A 21,638-nucleotide genomic window follows, 5' to 3' on the forward strand; every position below is an offset into this window, starting at 1 on the left:
TTATTAATATTTAGTATAAAAAATGTTCTTAGATTATCACTTTTATTTAAGCTACTCGATGTTTAAGATTCTATTCTTTATTTTATCTTTTGTCTTCATAACTGCATTAGTATGCCTCGTTTTGCTATATTTCCATGGTTAAAAGTCCAAATTTTAAAAAAATATTCTCTCCACTTTTTTTTCATATTTCATATAATCCACACCAACTTAAAACTTAAAACGAAACATACTATCACAAATAGATGAAATATTATATAGATATATGAAATAAGGAGCGTTATAATACTGACTTTTTTAAAATTGATAACTTGCTAGCTCATCAACGCAGTATATTAAAAATGTCAACACAAATATGATAGATGAAATATTATATAGATAAGGAACGTTATAATGCTAACTTATTTTAAATTGATAACTTGTTAACTTATCAATGCAATGTATTAAAAATGTCAACACAAATTTTGTTTTGGCATTTTAAATATCAATGTCAACACAATGTATTAAAATAACAACTAAGTTTATGTTGACATTTCAATATCACCGTGTTGACATTTTTAATACACTGCATTGGTGAGTTAAAAATTTAAGAAAGTTAGCAACGGATGATATCTTTATGAAACAACATATAGATAGATAAGTGATTAATTTCCGTAACATGGAGTAGTAGTACATAGAATTGTATCTTCCAAAATGTGAGGGCAGTTAAGTAGTTACTAGTAATTGATTGAGATATTATTGGTGTGTGTCAACTGCCAATTCCATGTAAATTGTAAAGTAATAGGCACGTTATAAAGAGTATGAGTACATGATTGCAATTGACCATGCAACAAAATATAGTATAATATTGTCAAATAACACAAAGTTATGCGCAACATCATATTTGTCGAGATTTCTTTCTCACAAGAATCAGCATAATTAAAGTTGTTCATTACAATATAAAAAAAATTATGGCAATATACTCAAACTAAAATATTAAGTAGGACAGATCATACATAAGTTACCTCAAATTGCAATTGGCATAGTTGGCCAGCGGCGCCCACACAATTTATTTTCAAAATTGTTTTTACAAAAAATTGATTTTTATTATAAAAATTTGATATTAATTTTTACACATATTTTTTTAAATACTAAAACGTCACAGTTGTCCACATTTAAAAGTGGCCTATGAATTATTAGCAGAAGAGTGTACTTAAAAAATTACTTGATGACTCCTTATAAAGTGATTCTACAATACTTTTTCTTCTATTTTTCAATGTATGATGCCTTTTGTTTTATTGCCACACTCCACAAACAATTTGACTTTTTTTTCATTTGTGGAACGATGAGAAAAGAATCACCATTAATAGTGAACGAATAGTTATGGGCAATATTTTCTCATAGCAATAGAACAATTGTGGGCATTATTCTCTAAATGCAATAATAGTAACAGAACTTATTTTTCTAATACTGTCTGTAGAATAGTTCTCAAATCACAGTTGTTCGTATATTCACAATACAATACATACCTTAAATTAAAAAAATTCCAAATTGCATTAGAATGTTATAAATTATTTTAAAATTAATATAAAATACCATGACCCTATTGATAACTAGTAGTACAATAAAAAAGCTAAAAATAAGAGTGGGCTCCATAATTGGTCTATAAACTATTAAGTTCGATTATTTAATTTTTGAATTCCTATTATTTTATGTTAATTCTATAAAAATGGGAATTTAATAAATATATAAAATTTGAAATAATAAAATTAATTTGTAATTGAAACGACCGGTGGATATGAAAATACTATTTTTTTCCTTTTATGTACATTGGTGTACTTTTAGGGAAAAAGTTCATAGATATTAAAATAATATTATTCCTTTTTAAAAATTACTACTAGATTGATTGCTGACTTTACACATTTTGAGTCTATAGTTTGATCCTTTTATTATTGATATGACATTTCCATATATATAGTTGGTTGGATGCAACAATTTCCCACTAAAGTATTCTTGAGGCCTTTTAGAATTCCAATCACCTAAAAGAAAACAAACAAAAAGCTGGAACAAAATTTCATTAATTTATTAGAGTGGATGCTACTCGTCAAGCACATGATGCCTAAAAGATAATAATGAAATAAAGAGGAAATTCTAATGCTTTTTCTAAAAATATTTGTAATTCCTTCACGCATTTTTGCCACCGTTGATAGTTTGAATCACATTAAATTTGTGCCAAATTTTTGGTCTTCGTGTTAGGAGAATCTTCAAATACTTGAGGAAACCACATGCAAATGTCTCATAAATTGGTAGTTAGTACTGTATACAATATTTACATAAAAAATGCAATATATTGGTATTTTGTTTTCTTAGTATCTATGATGTGCACATAAACTTAAATTTCTAGTGTATATTTATATCCACGAATTAAAAACCAAACACAAAGCTAGATTTGTTTGATTTTTATATTATTAAATTAGTGACATTTTCTATACTACTACTCCCCACCTAAAGAGTGAGGAAATATGATCTATCGATATTTTCTTCATTGTTAAAAGTACATCAAATAATTCAAAGAAGGAGATATCACATCCAATGTTATATCCACTTGAGTGAACTACACTAATAGTCTCTGATCTTGTCGAAAATATAAACCAACGGTCCATAAAAAAATTTTATAGCCTATTTGGTCCCTAAAAATTACATTTTTTTGTACCTGTCGGTCTTTTATACCCCTCTGCATTCGAAAAATCTCCTAAATGCCATGAAGGGCATTTTTGGTATCTGGAAATTACAGTTTTTGGTATCTCTTCAATCATGCAATTATTTTGGACATACATAAAAGCACCTTTTACAACAAAAAATATTTTCTTTTGAATTAATTCACTTAATTTTTTTAAATAATTACTTGAATAACATATAGATTAAGCTTTATAATGAAAAAATTACTATAGTTCACTTTATTATTTTTAGTAAAAAAATATTACTTGCAAGAGTTCGCTTTAATTTACGTTAGATATAATAATTCACTTAAATTTTAATTATTATATTTAAAAAATGTTTTTCACTATACTGTATTTTAATTAACGTAATTAAAATATTTATTTTTGACTTAAGTATAGTATCGTTTAAATATTTAAGTAACATTTTTTCAATAAAAAATTACTATAATTCACTATAATATTTTTCTTCTCAAATTTTAAAAATATAAGTAAAATTTTTAAGTAAAAAAAATCCCACAAAGAATTTTCTATAATTCACTTTAATATTTATATTAAAAAATGTTACTATTAAATATATTTTTTTCTTAGCAAACATACAGATTAAGTTGTATAATAAATAATATTTAATTTTAAAAATAAATAAAGGATAATTAAAACATTTGGTTTCTTATTTAAATTTTTGAAATCATAAAGCATCAAGTATTATATAAAAGAAATATAATTGAGTTTATAAAAGAAAATGGTGATGGAAGAAAAAATGAAAAAAATTAAAAGGAGAGTTGAAAGGTCCAAAATGCTCCAAAACTTTAAATATTCACATTAGTGGTGCCTAGGATTACTTTGGTCTTATCGTACCAAAAATAATATAAAAAAATTTTAAGGATCATTGGTGTATTTTTCGACAAGATCAGTGACTATTAGTGTAGTTCACTTTTAATTATAAAGGATCAAATTAAACAAAATAAATGAATTAGCAACATTAACTTTTATTAAGATTATGTAAAGAGTCGATAACAATACCAATGTAATAATGGAGTGCTCATTTCAGTTGGAAGAAGAAGGCAGAAGAAGGAAGCTCGGCTTTGAGCTGGAACTAGCCGAGAAGGAAGTTCGGTTTTGAGCCGAGAAGGGAGTTCGGTCTTGAGCCGAGAAGGGAGTTCGGTTTTGAGCCGAGAAGGGAGTTCGGTCTTGAGCCGAGAAGGGAGTTCGGTCTTGAGCCGAGAAGGAAGAAGCAACCTAGAGAAACTAGCCGTTGGAGCAGCAGTTAGTTAGCTGAGATGTAGCGGTTATTCTTCTTGTTTTCTTGATTCTTGTTGTAGTTAGTTAGTAGCAGTTGCTACTTGATTGTAGAGCTTTAAATAGCTCATAAACCGTGTATGTAGTTAGAAGTTTAATCAATAAAGAGTTTTCCAGTTTCTCTCCAAGATTATCATCTTCAATACTCAAAGTGTGAGTGTGTGTGTTTCTGCATTGTGTGATCTCATACAACAGTGAGTGTGTGTGTGATCTTCTTGAGTGTGTGAAAGCCTTGTGTGTGCAAATCCCAACAAGTGGCGCCGTCTGTGGGAAGGGGGATATTGAAGCTGATTTGCAGAGGATCAAACGGTTTCAGAGATGGCAGCAAGGCTTGATGCAGAAAAGTTCACAGGCAAGAATGATTATAGCCTGTGGAAGATGAAGATGAAGGCGGTTTTGATTCAACAAGGCTTGGCCGCAGTTCTTGCAAAACCAGAGGAGAAAGGAAAGGCTCCAGTGCTTGATGATAAAGCTCAGGCAAAGATGGAGGAGATGCAGCTCAAGGCACATTCTGCAGTGATTCTGTGCCTTGGAGATAAGGTCTTGAGGGATGTTCAAGAAGCCAAGACTGCGGTGGAGATCTTGGACAAGTTGGATGAAGTTTACTTGGCCAAATCCTTGGCTAACCGGCTGTATCTCAAGAAGAGGCTGTATGCCTATAGTTTTTCTGGAGATAGGTCCATCATTGAGCAGCTAGAGGAGTTCAACAAGATCATTGATGACCTGGGATCTGTTGATGTCAAGATTTCAGATGAGGATAAGGCCATTCTCACATTGAATGCCTTGCCTAGCTCGTATGACCAGTTAAGTGATGCAATTATCTATGGAAGAGATAAACCTATCACCTATGCAGAAGTCTATTCAGCCTTGATGGCCAAAGAACTCCAGAAGACAGCCAACAGAGGCTCTGCAAGCTCCAATGTTCAAGCTGCAGAGGCCTTGAATGTGAAGAAGTTCAAGAAGCAGAACTTCAAGAAGAAGTTTGAGGGCCCTAAACCCTCAAGTTCTGATGCTCAGAAGGAAACCAGAGCTTGCTATTGGTGCAAGAAACCTGGACATTTGAAGAAAGATTGTCATGCATGGAAGAGGAAGATGGCCTCTGAGGGACACAACCAATCTGATTGTGTGGAGAGTGCTGATCCCCCGGCTCAACTTATGAATATTAGTGACAGTGGGGTCAGTCACAGGTGGATAATGGACTCGGGGTGCAGCTTCCATATGTGCCCCAATAGAAGCTGGTTTCATGATCTTCAAGAAGCATCGGGTACGGTTGTTCTTGGAAATAATCATACTTGTCAGATAAAAGGGATAGGGAAGGTGAAGCTAAGCCTACAAGATGGCTCTGTGAAGATCCTGACTGGGGTGAGGTATATTCCAGAAGTGAAGAGGAACCTCATCTCATTGGGAATGTTGGAGCAGAGGGGGTTCACTATATTAATGAGTCAAGGAAAATTGTTTGTGAAATCTGGAGATGCAGTGATGATGGAGGCTGACAGAGAGCATATTCTCTATTATTTGAAGGCTAAGGCTGTTGATGGAGAAAGCAATGCTGTGTCAGATGATTCCCTAATGCTATGGCACAAGAGGCTGGGCCATCCAGCAGAAGGAAGCTTGAAAGAACTCATCAAGAAGGGCCTGATCTCTGGAGATTTCAACAAGATGGACCCCTGTGAGCAGTGTATACTTGGAAAAGCAAAGAAGGCACCCTATCCTACAGGTATTCACTCTTCTACAGCCTCTTTAGACTACATACATAGTGATCTTTGGGGGCCTTCACCGGTGTGTTCAATTGGTGGAGGAAAGTATTATCTAGCTATCATTGATGACTATACAAGGAAGTTGTGGGTATATATTCTTAAGGAAAAATCTGAAACACTCACTAAGTTCAAGATATGGTGTAAGGAGGTGGAGCTAGAGAAAGGAAGGAGTGTTAAATGTTTAAGAACTGACAATGGCTTGGAATTCTTGTCTGCTGAATTTGATATATTTTGCAAAGAGAAGGGTATGAAGAGGCACCGTACTGTTCCCGGTAATCCCCAGCAAAATGGTGTTGTGGAGAGGATGAATAGGACTATCCTAGAGAGGGTGAGGTGCCTGCTTCTTGGTTCTGGTTTGAGCAGCAGGTTCTGGGGAGAGGCGGTGTATACAGCAGCCTATCTCATCAATAAATGCCCATCTACTGCCCTGAAATCTGAAACTCATGATTACATGTGGTATGGAGCTCATAGTGACTACTCAAAATACAAGGTGTTTGGGTGTGCAGCCTATGCTCATGCTAGGCAAAGTAAGCTTGAAGCTAGGGCTCTGAAATGTATCTTGCTGGGATATCAGAGGGGTGTTAAGGGGTATAGGCTCTGGTGTATTGAGCTTGGTAGGCAGAAGGTGGTGGTGAGTAGGGATGTGGTGTTCTTGGAGGATCAGATGCCCTACTTGAAAGATAAGCTGGACTCCAGTGACTCCAGTGAAGTTGAGAGTGATTTCTTCAAGGTGGAGCCTATGGGAGTTGGCCTAGGAGCAGGTGGAGTCACTGACTCAGAAGATGAACCTGATCCAGAGGGTGATGGTGCTCCAGCTCAAGGAAGAAGAAATGATGAGCCCACAGCAGATCCTACCAGAGAGTACCAGATTGCAAGAGATAGGGGAAGGAGAAATGCAAAGCCTCCTGAGAAATTTGCAGATATGGTCTATTATGCACTGTGTGCTGCTGAGAGTATTGATATTGCTGATCCTCTCACCTATAAAGAGGCCATGAGAAGCAAAGACAGAGAGAGATGGATAGAGGCCATGAATGAAGAAATAGAGTCTTTACTCAAGAACAAAACCTGGATTTTGGTGGACAAATCCAAGCTGAATACAGATGGAAAGGAGAGGAAGCTGATCAGTTGCAAGTGGTTGTTTAAAAAGAAGGTAGAGACCACTGATAAAGACAGAATCAGGTTCAAAGCAAGGCTGGTGGCAAGGGGATTTACACAGCAAGAAGGAGTTGACTTCAATGAGGTGTTTGCTCCGGTTGTTAAGCACACTTCTATTAGGATTTTGTTGGCTGTGGTGAATCAGCTAGACTGGGAATTGCAGCAGCTTGATGTGAAGACTGTCTTCCTAAATGGAGACCTAGAGGAGACTATCTTCATGGATCAGCCAGAGGGCTATGTGAAGAGTGGTGAAGAAAGCAAGGTGTGCTTGCTACAAAAGAGTCTTTATGGTCTTAAGCAAAGTCCTAGACAGTGGAACAAGAAGTTTGATGCACAAATGAAGAAGATTGGCTTCATTAGATCAGAGTTTGATGATTGCATCTACATCAAGAGGAAGGGAAAAACACCTATTGCCTATCTATTGCTCTATGTGGATGATATGCTACTTGCAGGACCTTCTATGACAGAAATTCAGCAAGTCAAGGAGGATTTGAAGTCTAGCTTTGAAATGAAGGATCTAGGAGAGTCAAGGAAGATCCTAGGCATACACATTCAGAGAGACAGAGGCTGCAAGAAGCTGTGGATGCTTCAAACTGACTATATTGAGAAAGTTTTGCAGAGATTCAAAATGGAAAATGCAAAAGCTGCATCAACTCCTCTGTCCCAGAGTTTTAAGCTTTCAAAGGAGCAGGCCCCTAAATCTAAGCAAGAGGCTGAGGAGATGGAGTCTATTCCTTATGCTAGTGTGGTTGGAAGTGTTATGTATACTATGATCTGTACCAGACCAGATCTGGCACATGCTATCTCAGTGACTAGCAGATACATGGCTGACCCGGGGAAGGAGCATTGGAATGCTCTTAAGTGGATATTGAGGTACATGAAGTCAACCAGTGGCTGGGGAATTGTCTTCAATGGCTGGGAAGGTGAATCTGAGGAGGTTGTGCAGGGCTATTGTGATGCAGACTATGCTGCAAACCTGGACAACAGAAAGTCCCAAACAGGTTATCTTTTCACCATGTTTGGAACTGTAATCAGCTGGAAATCAGGTTTGCAAAGTGTTGTTGCTCTCTCAACAACAGAATCAGAGTATATAGCTCTCACTGCAGCTGTACAGGAGAGCTTTTGGATTCAGGGAGTGATTTCTGACTTTGGTTTTGACCAAAAGACAATGGTGATTCATTGTGACAGCAGCTCAGCTATGTGCTTGGCTAAACATCCGGGTTTTCATGAAAGGAGCAAGCACATAGACATAAAGTTGCATTTTATTAGAGATGAGATTGAGAAGGGGAGAGTGAAGGTGATTAAGATTAACACCTTGCACAATCCGGCTGACATGCTAACAAAGTCTCTAGGTAGAGACAAGTTTGATCATTGCAAGAAGTTGATCAATGTTTGTGCAAGAACTGAGATGAGCCCTCAGGTGGAGAATTGTAATAATGGAGTGCTCATTTCAGTTGGAAGAAGAAGGCAGAAGAAGGAAGCTCGGCTTTGAGCTGGAACTAGCCGAGAAGGAAGTTCGGTTTTGAGCCGAGAAGGGAGTTCGGTCTTGAGCCGAGAAGGGAGTTCGGTCTTGAGCCGAGAAGGGAGTTCGGTCTTGAGCCGAGAAGGAAGAAGCAACCTAGAGAAACTAGCCGTTGGAGCAGCAGTTAGTTAGCTGAGATGTAGCGGTTATTCTTCTTGTTTTCTTGATTCTTGTTGTAGTTAGTTAGTAGCAGTTGCTACTTGATTGTAGAGCTTTAAATAGCTCATAAACCGTGTATGTAGTTAGAAGTTTAATCAATAAAGAGTTTTCCAGTTTCTCTCCAAGATTATCATCTTCAATACTCAAAGTGTGAGTGTGTGTGTTTCTGCATTGTGTGATCTCATACAACAGTGAGTGTGTGTGTGATCTTCTTGAGTGTGTGAAAGCCTTGTGTGTGCAAATCCCAACAACCAACATATATAACCACCAAAATCTTAAGCATCTAAAGCAAATTGGGCAAAAATAATTAATGAGCTAAACCATGTTGTCTAACCTACTTTCAAGAGACATTCATCATCAACCTTGATGTTGCCTAAACAAAAAAGGAACCCAAGTTTGAAATTGTACGATCTCATTTAATTCATCGACAAGGCCAGATATATATTTTTTTCATTAATTCTTAAGCATATCTTCTATCTTGATTTCTGGCCGAAATCAACCAAATTGAGTTTCGACCGAAATTTCGTTTAAATTTTCAGCAATAATAATTTCTTTCTCTAAAAGTCCACATGGAATACGAAAAAGATGAAAAGTGAAATTAAAATAACAAATCAGTATATCAACTCAACAAATAAGAAAGAAAAAAATTAAGATATTATGCCGAAAGCAAAGATTTGTAATATAACCAATGGTTTAAGTTAAACTTAGTTAGTGCCAATAGATTGTTTATAGATATGTAAAAGCGTAAACACCGTCGATTAAGCGCACTTTCAAAAGGAGCGGCATTCATCTATGGTATATAGGCCTTTGCCTTTTGCCAAATTCATGGTGTCAATAGATTGTTTATGTATATATTTGATTTATTGTGATCTATAATAAAGTTGGAAGTGTGGACATGTGATTGCGACTATCTTTTATTCATATATTATCTTTCGCTTCATATGATTCTTTCACTTGGTCTCTTTAGTTTACTAGTACTACATTTTTATTTGGTAACGTGTATCACTCACCATACTAAAGATGGGGAATATATACTATTAATAGAGAGAACTATATTTATAGTTTCTGTATATTGCACTAACATTATTAGTGGTTCATATTTTTTTAAAAAAATTATATCGACCGATCCTAAATATTGATATAATATTGTTGGAAATTTTTTGCATTTTTTTGGCCCAAAATACCTTAGACTATAAGGGTTATTTATGTCTTTTTCATGCAAGAGATAATCATTACTTTGGTTCATTCATTTCTCTTCAAATAATTTGACTAGCAATTATTTTTTACATATTTTGACGATTTCTCTTGGGAGAATACAACGACTGAACTGATAACTTCAGCAAAAAGGACACTTCTATATTTCATGAAAAATACATAAATAAATAGATCTTATAATCTATAGTATTTTAATCCAAAAGAATTCTTAAAAAATGCAAAAGTTAATAAGATATTGAGTTGTGTGGATCTCAATAAATGCACCTAACCAATTTTCTATGGGTACTAAGAAAGTATTATTCCTTGAATAATTTTTTAGTTCAACTCCAAATAATATATTTACAAACTATATAAGTTATAGTATAAGAAAAATACTACTTGGGAAGTCATACATATATAAAATAATCAAGAGCTAATTGCAATTGTTATTACTATATTCCAGTTCTAAGTTGTTACAAGTAGCTCCGAATAATCAAATACACTATGTGGGTGTTCGTTTTGTATGATTGTATCCCAGATTAAATATGTAGAGTGTTTAGTTCATGACATAACTCAATCCTAGATGGATAATCATGAGATAATTAGTCATAGTTAACCCCATATGACTAAAATAATCGCACAACTCAATCCTAGATTATATCTTGGTATTATTTTATCTAGGAAACCGAACACTACCCTAGTACTAGTTGATAGAAATCCATGAGTTCCATCCTAAAACCAATTGGTGATAGGAGGAAGGGCCCATGAGACTTATATACTAGTTTCAGTTTTCTCTTGACACCGATATGGGACAGTTATATATTATATTTTTAGTTTCAATCGTCAACACTAGTAATATACAAACAATTCAATGTCGCTTTCACGTTTTCCCACGTGGACACTTGCAAAAGAAACAAATTGGATGAAATTTATATCTCGCATCGCATGATATAAATAGAAAGCGGGGATAGCTCAGTTGGGAGAGCGTCAGACTGAAGATCTGAAGGTCACGTGTTCGATCCACGTTCACCGCATTTTTTTTCTTATAAAGTTGGGCCTTATGATTTCCTAAAACTTAATTACCCTAATTGGGCCAGCCAATACAGGTTTCTCTTACAAATCTCAAAATTTTGAATAACAAACTACAATGAAATTTAACTTCATTTAATATCATAGTATATTTAGTTATCTGTTTAAATTGAAGCCAAGAATGATAAATTAAGTATGTTGAAGGAGTTCAAACATTCATTGATTGATTGATTGATAGCATAAGTTGCATTACACATTACAACAAACCATCATCATGAATTGTCCAACCACATATTATATTTATAATCAATCACATACTTGTCTGGAAAAAAATCCCCATATTTACTCAAAACACTAGAAGAAATCAAATTCCAGATAATTATTAGTATTTTGTGGAGCAGCAGCAGGTGGTGGGGCCACAGCTTTCACCGGCGGGGGCGCCGGAATGTCGACCGGCCTTGGAATATCCGGGGGCGTCGCGCACCGGATCAGCGCCCAATTGACGCCTTGGAAAAACGGATGCTGCTTCACCTCCGTCGCCCCGCGTTTATACGCCAGCCTATGCTGTGGCTCTTTCACCAACAATCCCCTGATAAGATCTCTCGCGGCAAAGCTAACGACGGGCGACTCCGGGAACCAGAGGGGCAGACCGACCACGTTGAACAGGGTGGCACGGTTCCCGGACCCCTTGAACGGCGTCTTTCCGAATAGTAACTCGTACAAGAATATCCCGAAAGTCCACCAGTCCACGGCACTGCCGTGCCCCTCGCCTTTGATGATCTCGGGTGCCAGGTACTCGTGTGTGCCCACGAACGACATTGATCGCGCCTCTGTCGGCTCGGCCATGAGCTCCGGCAACGGCCTGACTTGGTTCCCGATGTCGTTCTTAGGTTTATGGTCTTTCTTCTTGGATTTACCTGAGAAGAAGCGAGGGCCGAAACATGTGGTTGGGGCCATGCATGAGGGCTGGACGCAAGATGGCGCGATGCATTCAGTGGTGTTCCCACGTAGGGTGTCTGGCTCGAGGGATGGGAACTTTACGAGAGTTGGGCTGACACTGCATCGAAGTGAGAGGTCGAAATCCGACAGCATTATGTGGCCATCGTCTCTCACTAGGACGTTTTCAGGCTTGAGGTCACGGTAGACGATGCCGAGCATGTGAAGATATTCCAAAGCAAGAAGGATTTCAGCTGCATAAAACCTAAGACAGCAGGCTATTAGCTGATAACAATTTATGTATAAAGATAAATAAACAAAACATGATTATAAAAATAAAAAATAAAATAAAAAAACCATTTTACGTCATTTTTGGTCATATCCATCCAAGATAGATGAGTTATCTACCCTACCAAAGTACCCCTAAGAGTTTGATACTTAAACAGATAAATGATAAGATAGTGAAGTGAAGTTAAAAAAACACCTTTTCTTGGCTTTTCTTATGCATCAATCATGGTATAAACCTATAAAACCAGGTTTTTCTTGGCTTTTCCTATGTATCAAACACGCCGGCTAACTAGAATCTGGAACAGATTCAGATTCTAAATCATATCCTTTCATTATGGCCTGTACTGGGGAAGGCAGGAAGAGTAGGTATTGCTATATTTACAACGAAACCTACGAAGAAAGTTATGTGATCGAATGATTTATTCATAGCATCTGTACCAGATAAGTATAACACAGTTATCACAGCTTCAGATTTTAGACAATATATTTCTAAGTTTATCTAAATATATCTTTGACTAGTTGGTGTCAAAATCCAGAATCACAAAATGAAAGCGGTGATATACGAAGTTTCAAGGATACACCCGAGGTTAAGAAAAACACATAGATGCATTTTGAAGATAAAGAGTAAAACCATCAGTGAAGTTTGAGTTAAAACGTGACATACTTCACAGCTTGCTCGGAGAAATGCTTTCCTGGCTGCCTTTGCCGAAGGCCATGCAGGTCTCCCCCGGGGCAGAACTCCATCACTAAACATGAAAACTTGTCTGTTTCAAAATGAGTGTACAAGGTCGGAAGGAAAGGATGGTCCAAAGACTGCAGAATCTCTCTTTCTGTCTGAGCACGCAAAAGCTTCTTGCGACTAGCTAGAGAAGCTTTGTCCATAACCTTCATCGCAAAGTAACACTTCGTACCACATAATTCTGATAGATATACGCTTCCAATGTCACCACAGCCCAACTTCTTCAATAGTCTAAAATGCCTCAGATCTAACGACCCCTCCTTTGAACGGACTGCCTGTATCGCTTCCCACCTCATATCATTTGCTTTATGGGGTTTGTTAACAGCAGTACTCAAGCTGCTGCAGCTGCTTTCATCGCTAACATCAGTACTTGTGCTGCCCCGACACAAACTGCTCTTGCCACTCTCAACAAATTCAACTCGATCACTTATCTTGGGACTTCCACTAGTCTTCGCAAGAGTGTTTGTTCCATCACTAACTTTTGAAGATGCTGAGCTATCTTTGACATTTCTGTGATTCGATGCTTTCTTTTCCTTATCACCACTACAATCACCCATACCAAAATGTAAGCTTGAGTCAAGTTTACCAGTCAAAGAAGAAACTGCACCCTTTTGCAGTTGGTTTTGTAACTTTTTATCTGTGATTGGATCTACTGTAATTTTCTTTGAGGCAGGAGTTTCCACATGTCCAGGTAATTCTCTTATACCAGTATCCGACTTCCCAGTTTTGCACGCTTGACTTTTACTATGCTTCCCTGAGGAACTCTTGATATGCGCTTCTGAGGCCATGGGAAGAATGTATATCACCTTCGTCAACTAGACAGATCGAACAAAACCACTAAATAGAACCATAATACGAAGTGTGTGCCCCTTCAGTACAGAAACCACGCATTATATCTGAAACCGCATCCATTCACAGGTCAGTCACAAGATCAAGCATACATATGGTTGATACAATACATATGAATAAGACCATCAAAGGAAGAACACTTAATCCAAGAAAATATTGGTTTTTTTAGAACAAAATCTCTGCTAAGTAGGAGCATAATCCTCAACCACCACATACATCACATCCAATAACAAAATCCATATATATTAACAAAATCAAATGGGAACCACCAATTTTCTTCTCAGAAAAGCAAAAATGATAGATTATCCTTGTTCAAGATCCAACATTGTAATTCTCCAAAATGTAAACTTTGCACTTGCTTATTGATGACAAAATGTATCAGATTAGAATCAAATTGCACTAACAGGAATTGAAATGTTACCCACAAAACTAAAATGTAGTTCTCTAAACAGCTCTTCATGGTGAAACACTACCGATAACAACAACAATCAAACCAGGATACTATAAGCGAGGAAAAAAGAGAAGGGCACATGTAAAAAAACACAGATCTTGAACAGCCAATTCTTCTCTGTCAAGAAACCCTACAAATTGGGATCAATTAAACCCAGAAAAAATTCAGAGTGCAGAAAAATTAAAGCTTGGAGAAGAGCAACTGACCTAGCAAGGCATTGGACCACTTCAAAAGTAAAGCAAGGAAAAGCAGCACACACAAGGAAAGAGGTAACGTGAAGGAGCCAAAGATGAGACCTTTAGTGTTTTTCACATTAATGTAAATATAATTGGGTTGAAACAGCGGAGATGAAAGGAATGAAAAGGGAGGGAAGCGAACTGTAGAGTGGGATATACAAGAGAGAGTAGTGACACCTCTTTTTTGTTGTTGCAAAAATATGTGTGGTGTCTGTGTTGATAGATTAAAGAAAAAGGAAAAGGCTTTGAGAATGCTGAAAGAGAGAGTTGGACTGTGGGCAGTAGCAATACCGATGCAGTACTACTGTAGTTTAATACTATATATATTGTGTATGTCTATGGAGGCGTGAGAGACAGAGAGTTGCCCTTTGCCTTTTGTATCTGTGTGTGAGAGAGAAGGGTCAGAGAAGGTGAGTAAAAGCTTTTGCATGTTGAGGGATTTTTGTAAGAATTTTCACTTACACTGATCCAAAAATATTTATATTGTTATACTAATCTCTTGCCAAAAAAATAACACATTTTCTTTTTGTTACTAATAACTCCTTTTCTTCCATCCGTGAATAAGATTCTCTATTTCTTCTTTACACAAATTTTAAGAAAAGTGAGTGAAAAAAGGTTAATGATATATGAGTCTCACTTATATTTATTAGTTTTAAATAAAATATGAGTAGAATATAAATGAACCGGGACTCCTATTGCGGACATGGGCGGACCCAAAGGTTGAGGAGGAGGGGCTTAAGCCCTCAATGAAATATTTTTTAAAACTTTTTCTATTAATTTTTTTGAAATTTAGTCAAGTTTAGTGTAAGTTATAATATAAAAGCCCCTACAAATTATCTAAATTAATCAAAAATATACATCAAAATAAAATTTAGAAATCTCAGACACTATAGATAATTATTTATCCGTTCGCCCTTGATCGCGGACGACCAAAAATTAAAAAACTGGACTTCTATACGTGGATGGAGGGAGTAATTTTTTACTAACACACTTTTCTTTGTATCTCTTTCTTACTTGAAACACTTTAGCCATTTTGTATTAAAATTCATATCGTTTCAAAAGTTCATATTTTTAGGAGACGAAGTGAGAATTAAAATACAAGTCCGTCCTTAACATTTTCATTTTCAGAAAATGAGGGAATGTAATTTATTTTTAAAAAAGTATATAACAAAAAAAACTATACTCCTCTTCGTCCCACTAGAGGATCACTTTTCTTTTTGGTTTGTCTCAACCAAGATATTCATTACTAAAATTGAAAACACATTTATCTTCATTTTATTCTCTCAATCTTAATTTACTCTCTTCCCTTAACTCACAAAATAAAGATGCACAAAATCTCGTGTCACTCAAGAAAAATACCTTCTTTTCTTGGGACGGAGGGAGTATAAAAAATATATAACCAATTTGTTTTACCAAATTTATCTTCAAAGTCTAACCACGTGTGATTGATTTCTTTTCGACATAAGTTAGTACATAAAATAAAATAAGAGAATATAAAAAAGAAGAAGATAGATTAGATTATTATTTTTAGCTAAAAATTGAAATCAAACTTGAGTGACAAAAAAATCAATCGGTAGAATGAAGGGTGAATAGTTTAAGACCAAAAGTAACAATTACAAAAACCAAAAAGTTCTTTTAGATAATTATTTAAGGACAACAATAGGTTTTAATTTAAGTAAATATCTTTATTTACTATTTATAATATATAAATCAAGTCAAGAATAAAAAATAATTGTAAATAGTAAATACAGTACCATTTTATACCCCAACGTGTCCTAACGCAAATATGAATTGTATGATACCCCTTTCGTTGTCGACTTTTATTGACACGAATTTTTAAAAATATAAACAAAAATATATGGAAAATGGTAGTTTAATCTATATCCAATTTTATATGCTCTCTATACCCAAAGCTCAAGACAAATGGCATTTTTTGCAATTTCTTGTGCACCTGCAACAAACTAAAAAAACATTAATTATTTGCTTAGGTTTACAACCACACACTGGCAAGGAAGATATTTCACAATCCCATGATTATGGGCAGCTAAGTTTTAAAGGAATTAATGCGTTTATGGATTGATAGAAACATCAATATTACAACATTTGCAATATAACAAATCGTGATCATCATCACCACCACAAACTGTCCAAACACATAATCATATACTCATTGCCAAAGAAACCTCCTCTCCATCCTCTTCAATGTCTGAAAACAAAGTAGTAGCTCAAACATGATCAATCACTACTAAAAGAAATCAAATTCTAGATAATTGTCACTACTTTGAGGGGCAGCAGCAAGCTTGGTTGCAGGAGCAGTAGCTTTCTGCCCAGCCGGTGCCGGTGGCGCTGGGATTCTCTCGATGTCGACTGGTCTAGGGACGTCCGGAGGGGTGGCGCAGCGAATCAGAGCCCAGTTCACGCCTTCAAAGAAAGGATGCTGCTTGATCTCTGTTGCACCGCGTTTGTACGCCAACCTATGCTGCGGCTCCTTCACTAGCAAGCCCCTGATGAGATCTCTGACTGCGAAACTAACCACCGGTGATTCTGGGAATCGCAGGGGCTGGCCAACGACGTTGAATAGGGTAGCTCGATTGCCTGATCCCTTGAACGGCGTCTTTCCAAACAGTAGCTCATACAAGAAAATCCCGAAAGTCCACCAGTCCACAGCGCTGCCATGCCCTTCGCCTTTGATGATCTCGGGTGCCAGGTACTCGTGGGTGCCAACGAATGACATTGAGCGTGCGTCTGTAGGCTCGGCCATCAGCTCCGGTAATGGCCTGACTTGGTTCCCGATATCATTCTTAGGTTTACGTTCTTTCTTCGATTTACCTGAAAATAAGTGAGGCCCAAAACATGTGGTTGGGACGATACATGATGGCTCGATGCAAGCAGGTTGGGCGCAGTAAATGTTGTTTTTCCTTTGGGGATCCGGCTCTGTGGACGAGGACTTTATCAGAGTCGGGCTTACAGTGCAGCGGAGAGAGAGGTCGAAATCTGATAGCATTATATGCCCATCCTCTCTCACGAGGACATTTTCAGGCTTGAGGTCACGGTAAACAATACCGAACATGTGAAGGTATTCCAAAGAAAGAAGAACTTCAGCAACATAAAACCTACAAGTGAAACCCCCCGAGTCAATATCACAAATCGTTAACATCTCTATCATTAAGCTCTTACAACAAATAAAATGAGAAATTGTAAAATACACAGCACAGATTATATAAGGCTTGCTTTCCAAACAAATTATGGGTCAGCAAAGAAATTGCCATTGAACATGAGTGAAAAACGTGGATGCTTTGCGGATAATGAAGCATAAACACAGTTGTGGAACATCCACAGCTACGGAAAAATACACATGTAAAAGCATTATTTTGGCAGACTGTAATTTGTATGTAATGAAAATCGAGCCAGCCAACTTGATAGTTCATGACATGAGCAGTTGACATATCAACTAGCAATTGCTTTCTCGGTACAACATAAAAATGCCATAAGAACGTAATATATCAATACCATCCACACACATTTTAATGATGTGCAGAGATGCTATAAGAATAGGCAAGTACTGTTTATCATTTGTGGACAATAATTTTGGGAAAGTACATGTTAGTAACTAATTAACAAGATTAGAAATGAATATTATATTTCTAATTATAATTCATTAGATCGAAAATGTACTAGAAGAAACGAGGGAAACATAGGGTCTACATTACGTATTCAAGTTATATCAGCGGCAGAAAAATTTGAAACAATCAGGGACAGATTTACTATGGTAAAACTAATGCAATAAGACTTGGAAACAAGTACACATATGAGGAAGCACATTGGATCAAGTTGATATGTGGTATTGACAAGCTGAATTGTCTTCATCGATCTGATACCAGATTCTGTAAGTTCTACCATTTTGCAATGAGAATGTTCATAGAGAATGCAAGACACAAAATTGAGGTAAATTATCTAGTATACATTATCTATAGAAGAACACTGGCTCGGAAACTGAGTATAAATGGCTAGTCCTAAACCTCTACAACTAAAATTAGTCTCAGTTATTCCTATGACAGAAACAAAAGTAAGAGCATCTTAAAACCTAATAGCAAGTTCTCCATAGTATCTAGTAATGTATCTGGAGGTCTAAGCATCTTTACAAAATCATTTTGATTCAAACACATGTTAATCTCAAACCATCATCAATGTATGGCATCTTGAACATAAACAGTAACCATATAAGAAGTTGTGAGTTAAGAATGTATCGTACTTAACAGCTTGCTCAGAAAAATGCTTTCCTGGCTGCCTTTGCCGAAGGCCATGCAGGTCTCCCCCAGGACAGAACTCCATTACCAAACATGAAAACTTGTCTGTTTCAAAATGAGTGTACAAAGTCGGAAGGAAAGGGTGGTCGAGAGATTGCAAAATTTCTCTCTCTGTCTGGGCACGCAAAAGCTTCTTACGACTAGCTAGTGAAGCCTTATCCATCACCTTCATAGCAAAATAACATTTTGTACCGCATAATTCTGATAGATAGACACTTCCAATGTCACCACAGCCCAACTTCTTCAGTAGTCTAAAGTGCCTCAGATCTAAGGCCCCATCTTTTGAGCGAACTGCCTGTATTGCTTCCCATCTTAGATCGTTTGCTTTGTGGGGTTTGTTAACAGCACTACTGAAACTACTGCAAGAGCTTTCATCACTGACATCAGTACTTGTGCTCCCCCGACACAAACTGCTCTTGCCACTCTCAACAAAATCAACTCGATCGCTTATCTTGGCGCTTCCACTAGTCTTTGCAAGGCTGCTTGCTCCATCACTAGCTTTTGCAGAAGCTGATTTATCTTTTACAGTCCCGAGATCTGATTTTTTCGTTTCCTGATCAACAGTTTGTTCCAACGTCCGTGCTTGTTTAGAATTACCCAAGTGTAAGCTTGAATCAATTTTATCTGTCAAAGAAGAAACTGCCCCCTTCTGCAGATGATTGTGTGATTTCTTTGAGGCAAGACTTTCCACATTACCGGGCAATTCATTCATGAGAGGGTCACATTTTCCTGTTTTACCCCCTCCACGACTCTTGCTTTGCTTTCCTGAGGAACCTTTAGGATATGACTCTGAGGCCATTGGAATGAATTCAAAATTTGCAATCAAACAAATTGCACTGCAGCATCAGATAGGGCTGGGACACAAGAAATTTTCCCTTTAAGTATCGAAATCAAGCATCATCATCATCTGCAAGTACATCCACATCTACAGGTTAGCCCAAAGACGGAGAGGAGCATATTCATGATGAACATGACCAAACAAGTGGATCAAAGGAATCGCATTTAAGCCAACACAGAGTTAATCCTGCCATATGTTAAAAAACAAAGAAACATTTTTTTTACATTAAAAACAAAGAAACATGATTCCCAAAAACCACCAATTAGACCATATCCAGCAAAAATCAGTAGTGAGGTAGCAAAAAGATGTGAAAAAGGTAAACCGAAAAAAATAACAACAGGAGTCAAGACAGAGGGACTAGAACGCAGATGCAGATCAATAGAAAATGAAACAAAACACCATATTTCTCTCTATATATACCTCAAAATGCAGCCGTTTTCACTTAGCAAAGTGAATAAATAACATATACTACTTCAGATCAGCATCAAATTGCAGTCAGAGAGAACAATTCATCTATAGAACTAGAGAAATTAAAAACAAAACCTTGGCAATCAAACATTATCACACAGCACAGAGATGGAGCCAAGTATAAATAGCTGGAAAATGGGTCCATGAAAAACACAGATCTTGCAATATTAATTCTTCTCTGTCAAAAAACCCTACCAAGATGGATCCGGAAACCCCACAGAAAACTCAGAGAATGCTAAAAGAAATCAAATCCGGGAAAAGCGAAAGACCCACCGAGCTAATGAATGGACAGATGAAAAATAAAGCAACCCAACACTAAAAAGAGGCGATGCAGGTCACAAAGATCAGAACTTTAAATAAAATTTAACAAAGGGAAATGGAAAAAGGGGGGCACTCAACTGTGGAGCGAGATAAATGAGGGTGGCACCTCCACTTTTCTCTCTTTCTCCTTCCAAAAAGATGAGTGGTGTCTGTGCTGATAGATAAAAGAAAGAAGAGAGAAAAGGAAAAGGCTTTGAGAATGGTGAAAGAGAGTTTTGGCCTGTGGGCTGTACCAATTCCAACGCAGTACTTGTCTAGTTTAATACTCCTTGTATTTCAAGTATCTGTGGAGAAGTGGGTGGAGGGGTCAAGGAAGAGTAAAGTGAAGCTTTACATGTTCAATGATTCCCATGGATTTTTGTCAGAAAATACAAGGGTCTCTCGACAACAAAAGGGCCTTCAAATGCTCCAACCTGTCTCTCATGCTCTACTTATCATATACTCTCTCTCATCAATTCCCAATTAAACATTTTTTCTTAATTTAATGTCATAACTATTCTTGTGAAGCTACTATTTGAGTGAATTATGAGAAATGGAAAAGGGACAACTATTCTTGTAAAGCTACTATTTGAGTGAATTATGGGCGTATGGTCCCAAATTATCATTGCTTTTGGAAAAGAAAATAAATAATAAAGGATAGGGGTAGGGAGTTGGCCATATTTTTTTTTGTGATGAATCATGAAAAAGAAACGGTTGCCGGAGCAAGACTTTCTAAATAAGTAGATTATAATCGGTTGTGGCATGAATAGAGCAACAATAATTATTAATGTACGACTCTTTCTAGATTAGTAGAAAATGTGTCCATTTTCTTCCATTTGAATACGACATAATTAATTGCAAATACATGTCAATTCATGAGGTGGCCAATGGAGTTTTCTACTGATATATAATTACTATTCTAAAATATTCTTCATATTATTGTAGATAGTGCAAAATCCAAAAGTTGCCTTATATTTGAAAGCAAAAACCGCAATTAATAACTATAGTATTTATTAAAAATCAAATAATGGGTTTTTAGGATTTCAAATAATGGCTTATTAATTCGTAATTGTAAATTAGGATTTGATTAGTCTAGATGCACCATGATTTTGGAGTTTATTAGGACCTTGACATTTAATTTGTCAAGGTCCTCTAGTATTTATTTTCTTATTTAATTCTTAGACTGGGCTTCTTCAAATTCAGAAACATCCCAAGAAAAAGAATTTGGGGACATAGACTATTGTAAATACAAAAATATGACGAAGAAGAGGCACATTCATCGGTACGGACTTGTAAATCTGTGATACTTTGAATTGAGACTGCAAAAGAAGACAGCTAATTTTGATTATTGACATTAAAGAGACATAAAAAGGATTTTTTTTTATTTCATTTTTCTGTGTTGTGGATTGCATGTAGAG

At 36.5% G+C, this 21,638-nt stretch overlaps 2 protein-coding genes and 1 non-coding gene across 7 annotated transcripts; 1 reads left to right on the forward strand and 2 right to left on the reverse strand.

Annotated features, from left to right (window-relative positions):
- The first annotated feature begins 10,740 nt into the window (after window positions 1-10,740).
- Window positions 10,741-10,813, forward strand: TRNAF-GAA. The gene has a single exon. It is a non-coding gene; the product is annotated as a tRNA-Phe (tRNA).
- Window positions 10,814-11,002: 189 nt separating this feature from the next.
- LOC121759460 (serine/threonine-protein kinase D6PK-like) lies at window positions 11,003-14,724 on the reverse strand. Of its 2 annotated transcripts, none has more exons than XM_042155039.1 (3): window positions 14,278-14,724; window positions 12,697-13,667; window positions 11,003-12,009 (listed from the first exon to the last, which is right to left on the reverse strand). In XM_042155039.1, exons 2-3 carry the CDS (start codon window positions 13,557-13,559, stop codon window positions 11,163-11,165), a joined length of 1,710 nt encoding a protein of 569 aa, XP_042010973.1. In that variant the 5' UTR covers window positions 13,560-13,667; window positions 14,278-14,724; the 3' UTR covers window positions 11,003-11,162. The 2 variants fall into 2 exon arrangements, with proteins under 2 accessions (XP_042010973.1, XP_042010974.1); XM_042155040.1 differs by lacking the exon at window positions 14,278-14,724 and adding an exon at window positions 14,042-14,223.
- Window positions 14,725-16,356: 1,632 nt separating this feature from the next.
- Window positions 16,357-20,688, reverse strand: LOC121758790 (serine/threonine-protein kinase D6PKL2-like). 4 transcript variants are annotated; one of them, XM_042154187.1, is made up of 3 exons: window positions 20,319-20,688; window positions 18,560-19,521; window positions 16,357-17,420 (listed from the first exon to the last, which is right to left on the reverse strand). In XM_042154187.1, exons 2-3 carry the CDS (start codon window positions 19,411-19,413, stop codon window positions 16,553-16,555), a joined length of 1,722 nt encoding a protein of 573 aa, XP_042010121.1. In that variant the 5' UTR covers window positions 19,414-19,521; window positions 20,319-20,688; the 3' UTR covers window positions 16,357-16,552. The 4 variants fall into 4 exon arrangements, with proteins under 4 accessions (XP_042010121.1, XP_042010122.1, XP_042010124.1 ...); XM_042154188.1 differs by lacking the exon at window positions 20,319-20,688 and adding an exon at window positions 20,116-20,253; XM_042154190.1 differs by lacking the exon at window positions 20,319-20,688 and adding an exon at window positions 19,996-20,105.
- Between the last annotated feature and the right edge of the window lie 950 nt (window positions 20,689-21,638).

The sequence above is a fragment of the Salvia splendens genome, chromosome 12 (assembly GCF_004379255.2).
Source record: "Salvia splendens isolate huo1 chromosome 12, SspV2, whole genome shotgun sequence".
Lineage (NCBI taxonomy): Eukaryota > Viridiplantae > Streptophyta > Magnoliopsida > Lamiales > Lamiaceae > Salvia > Salvia splendens.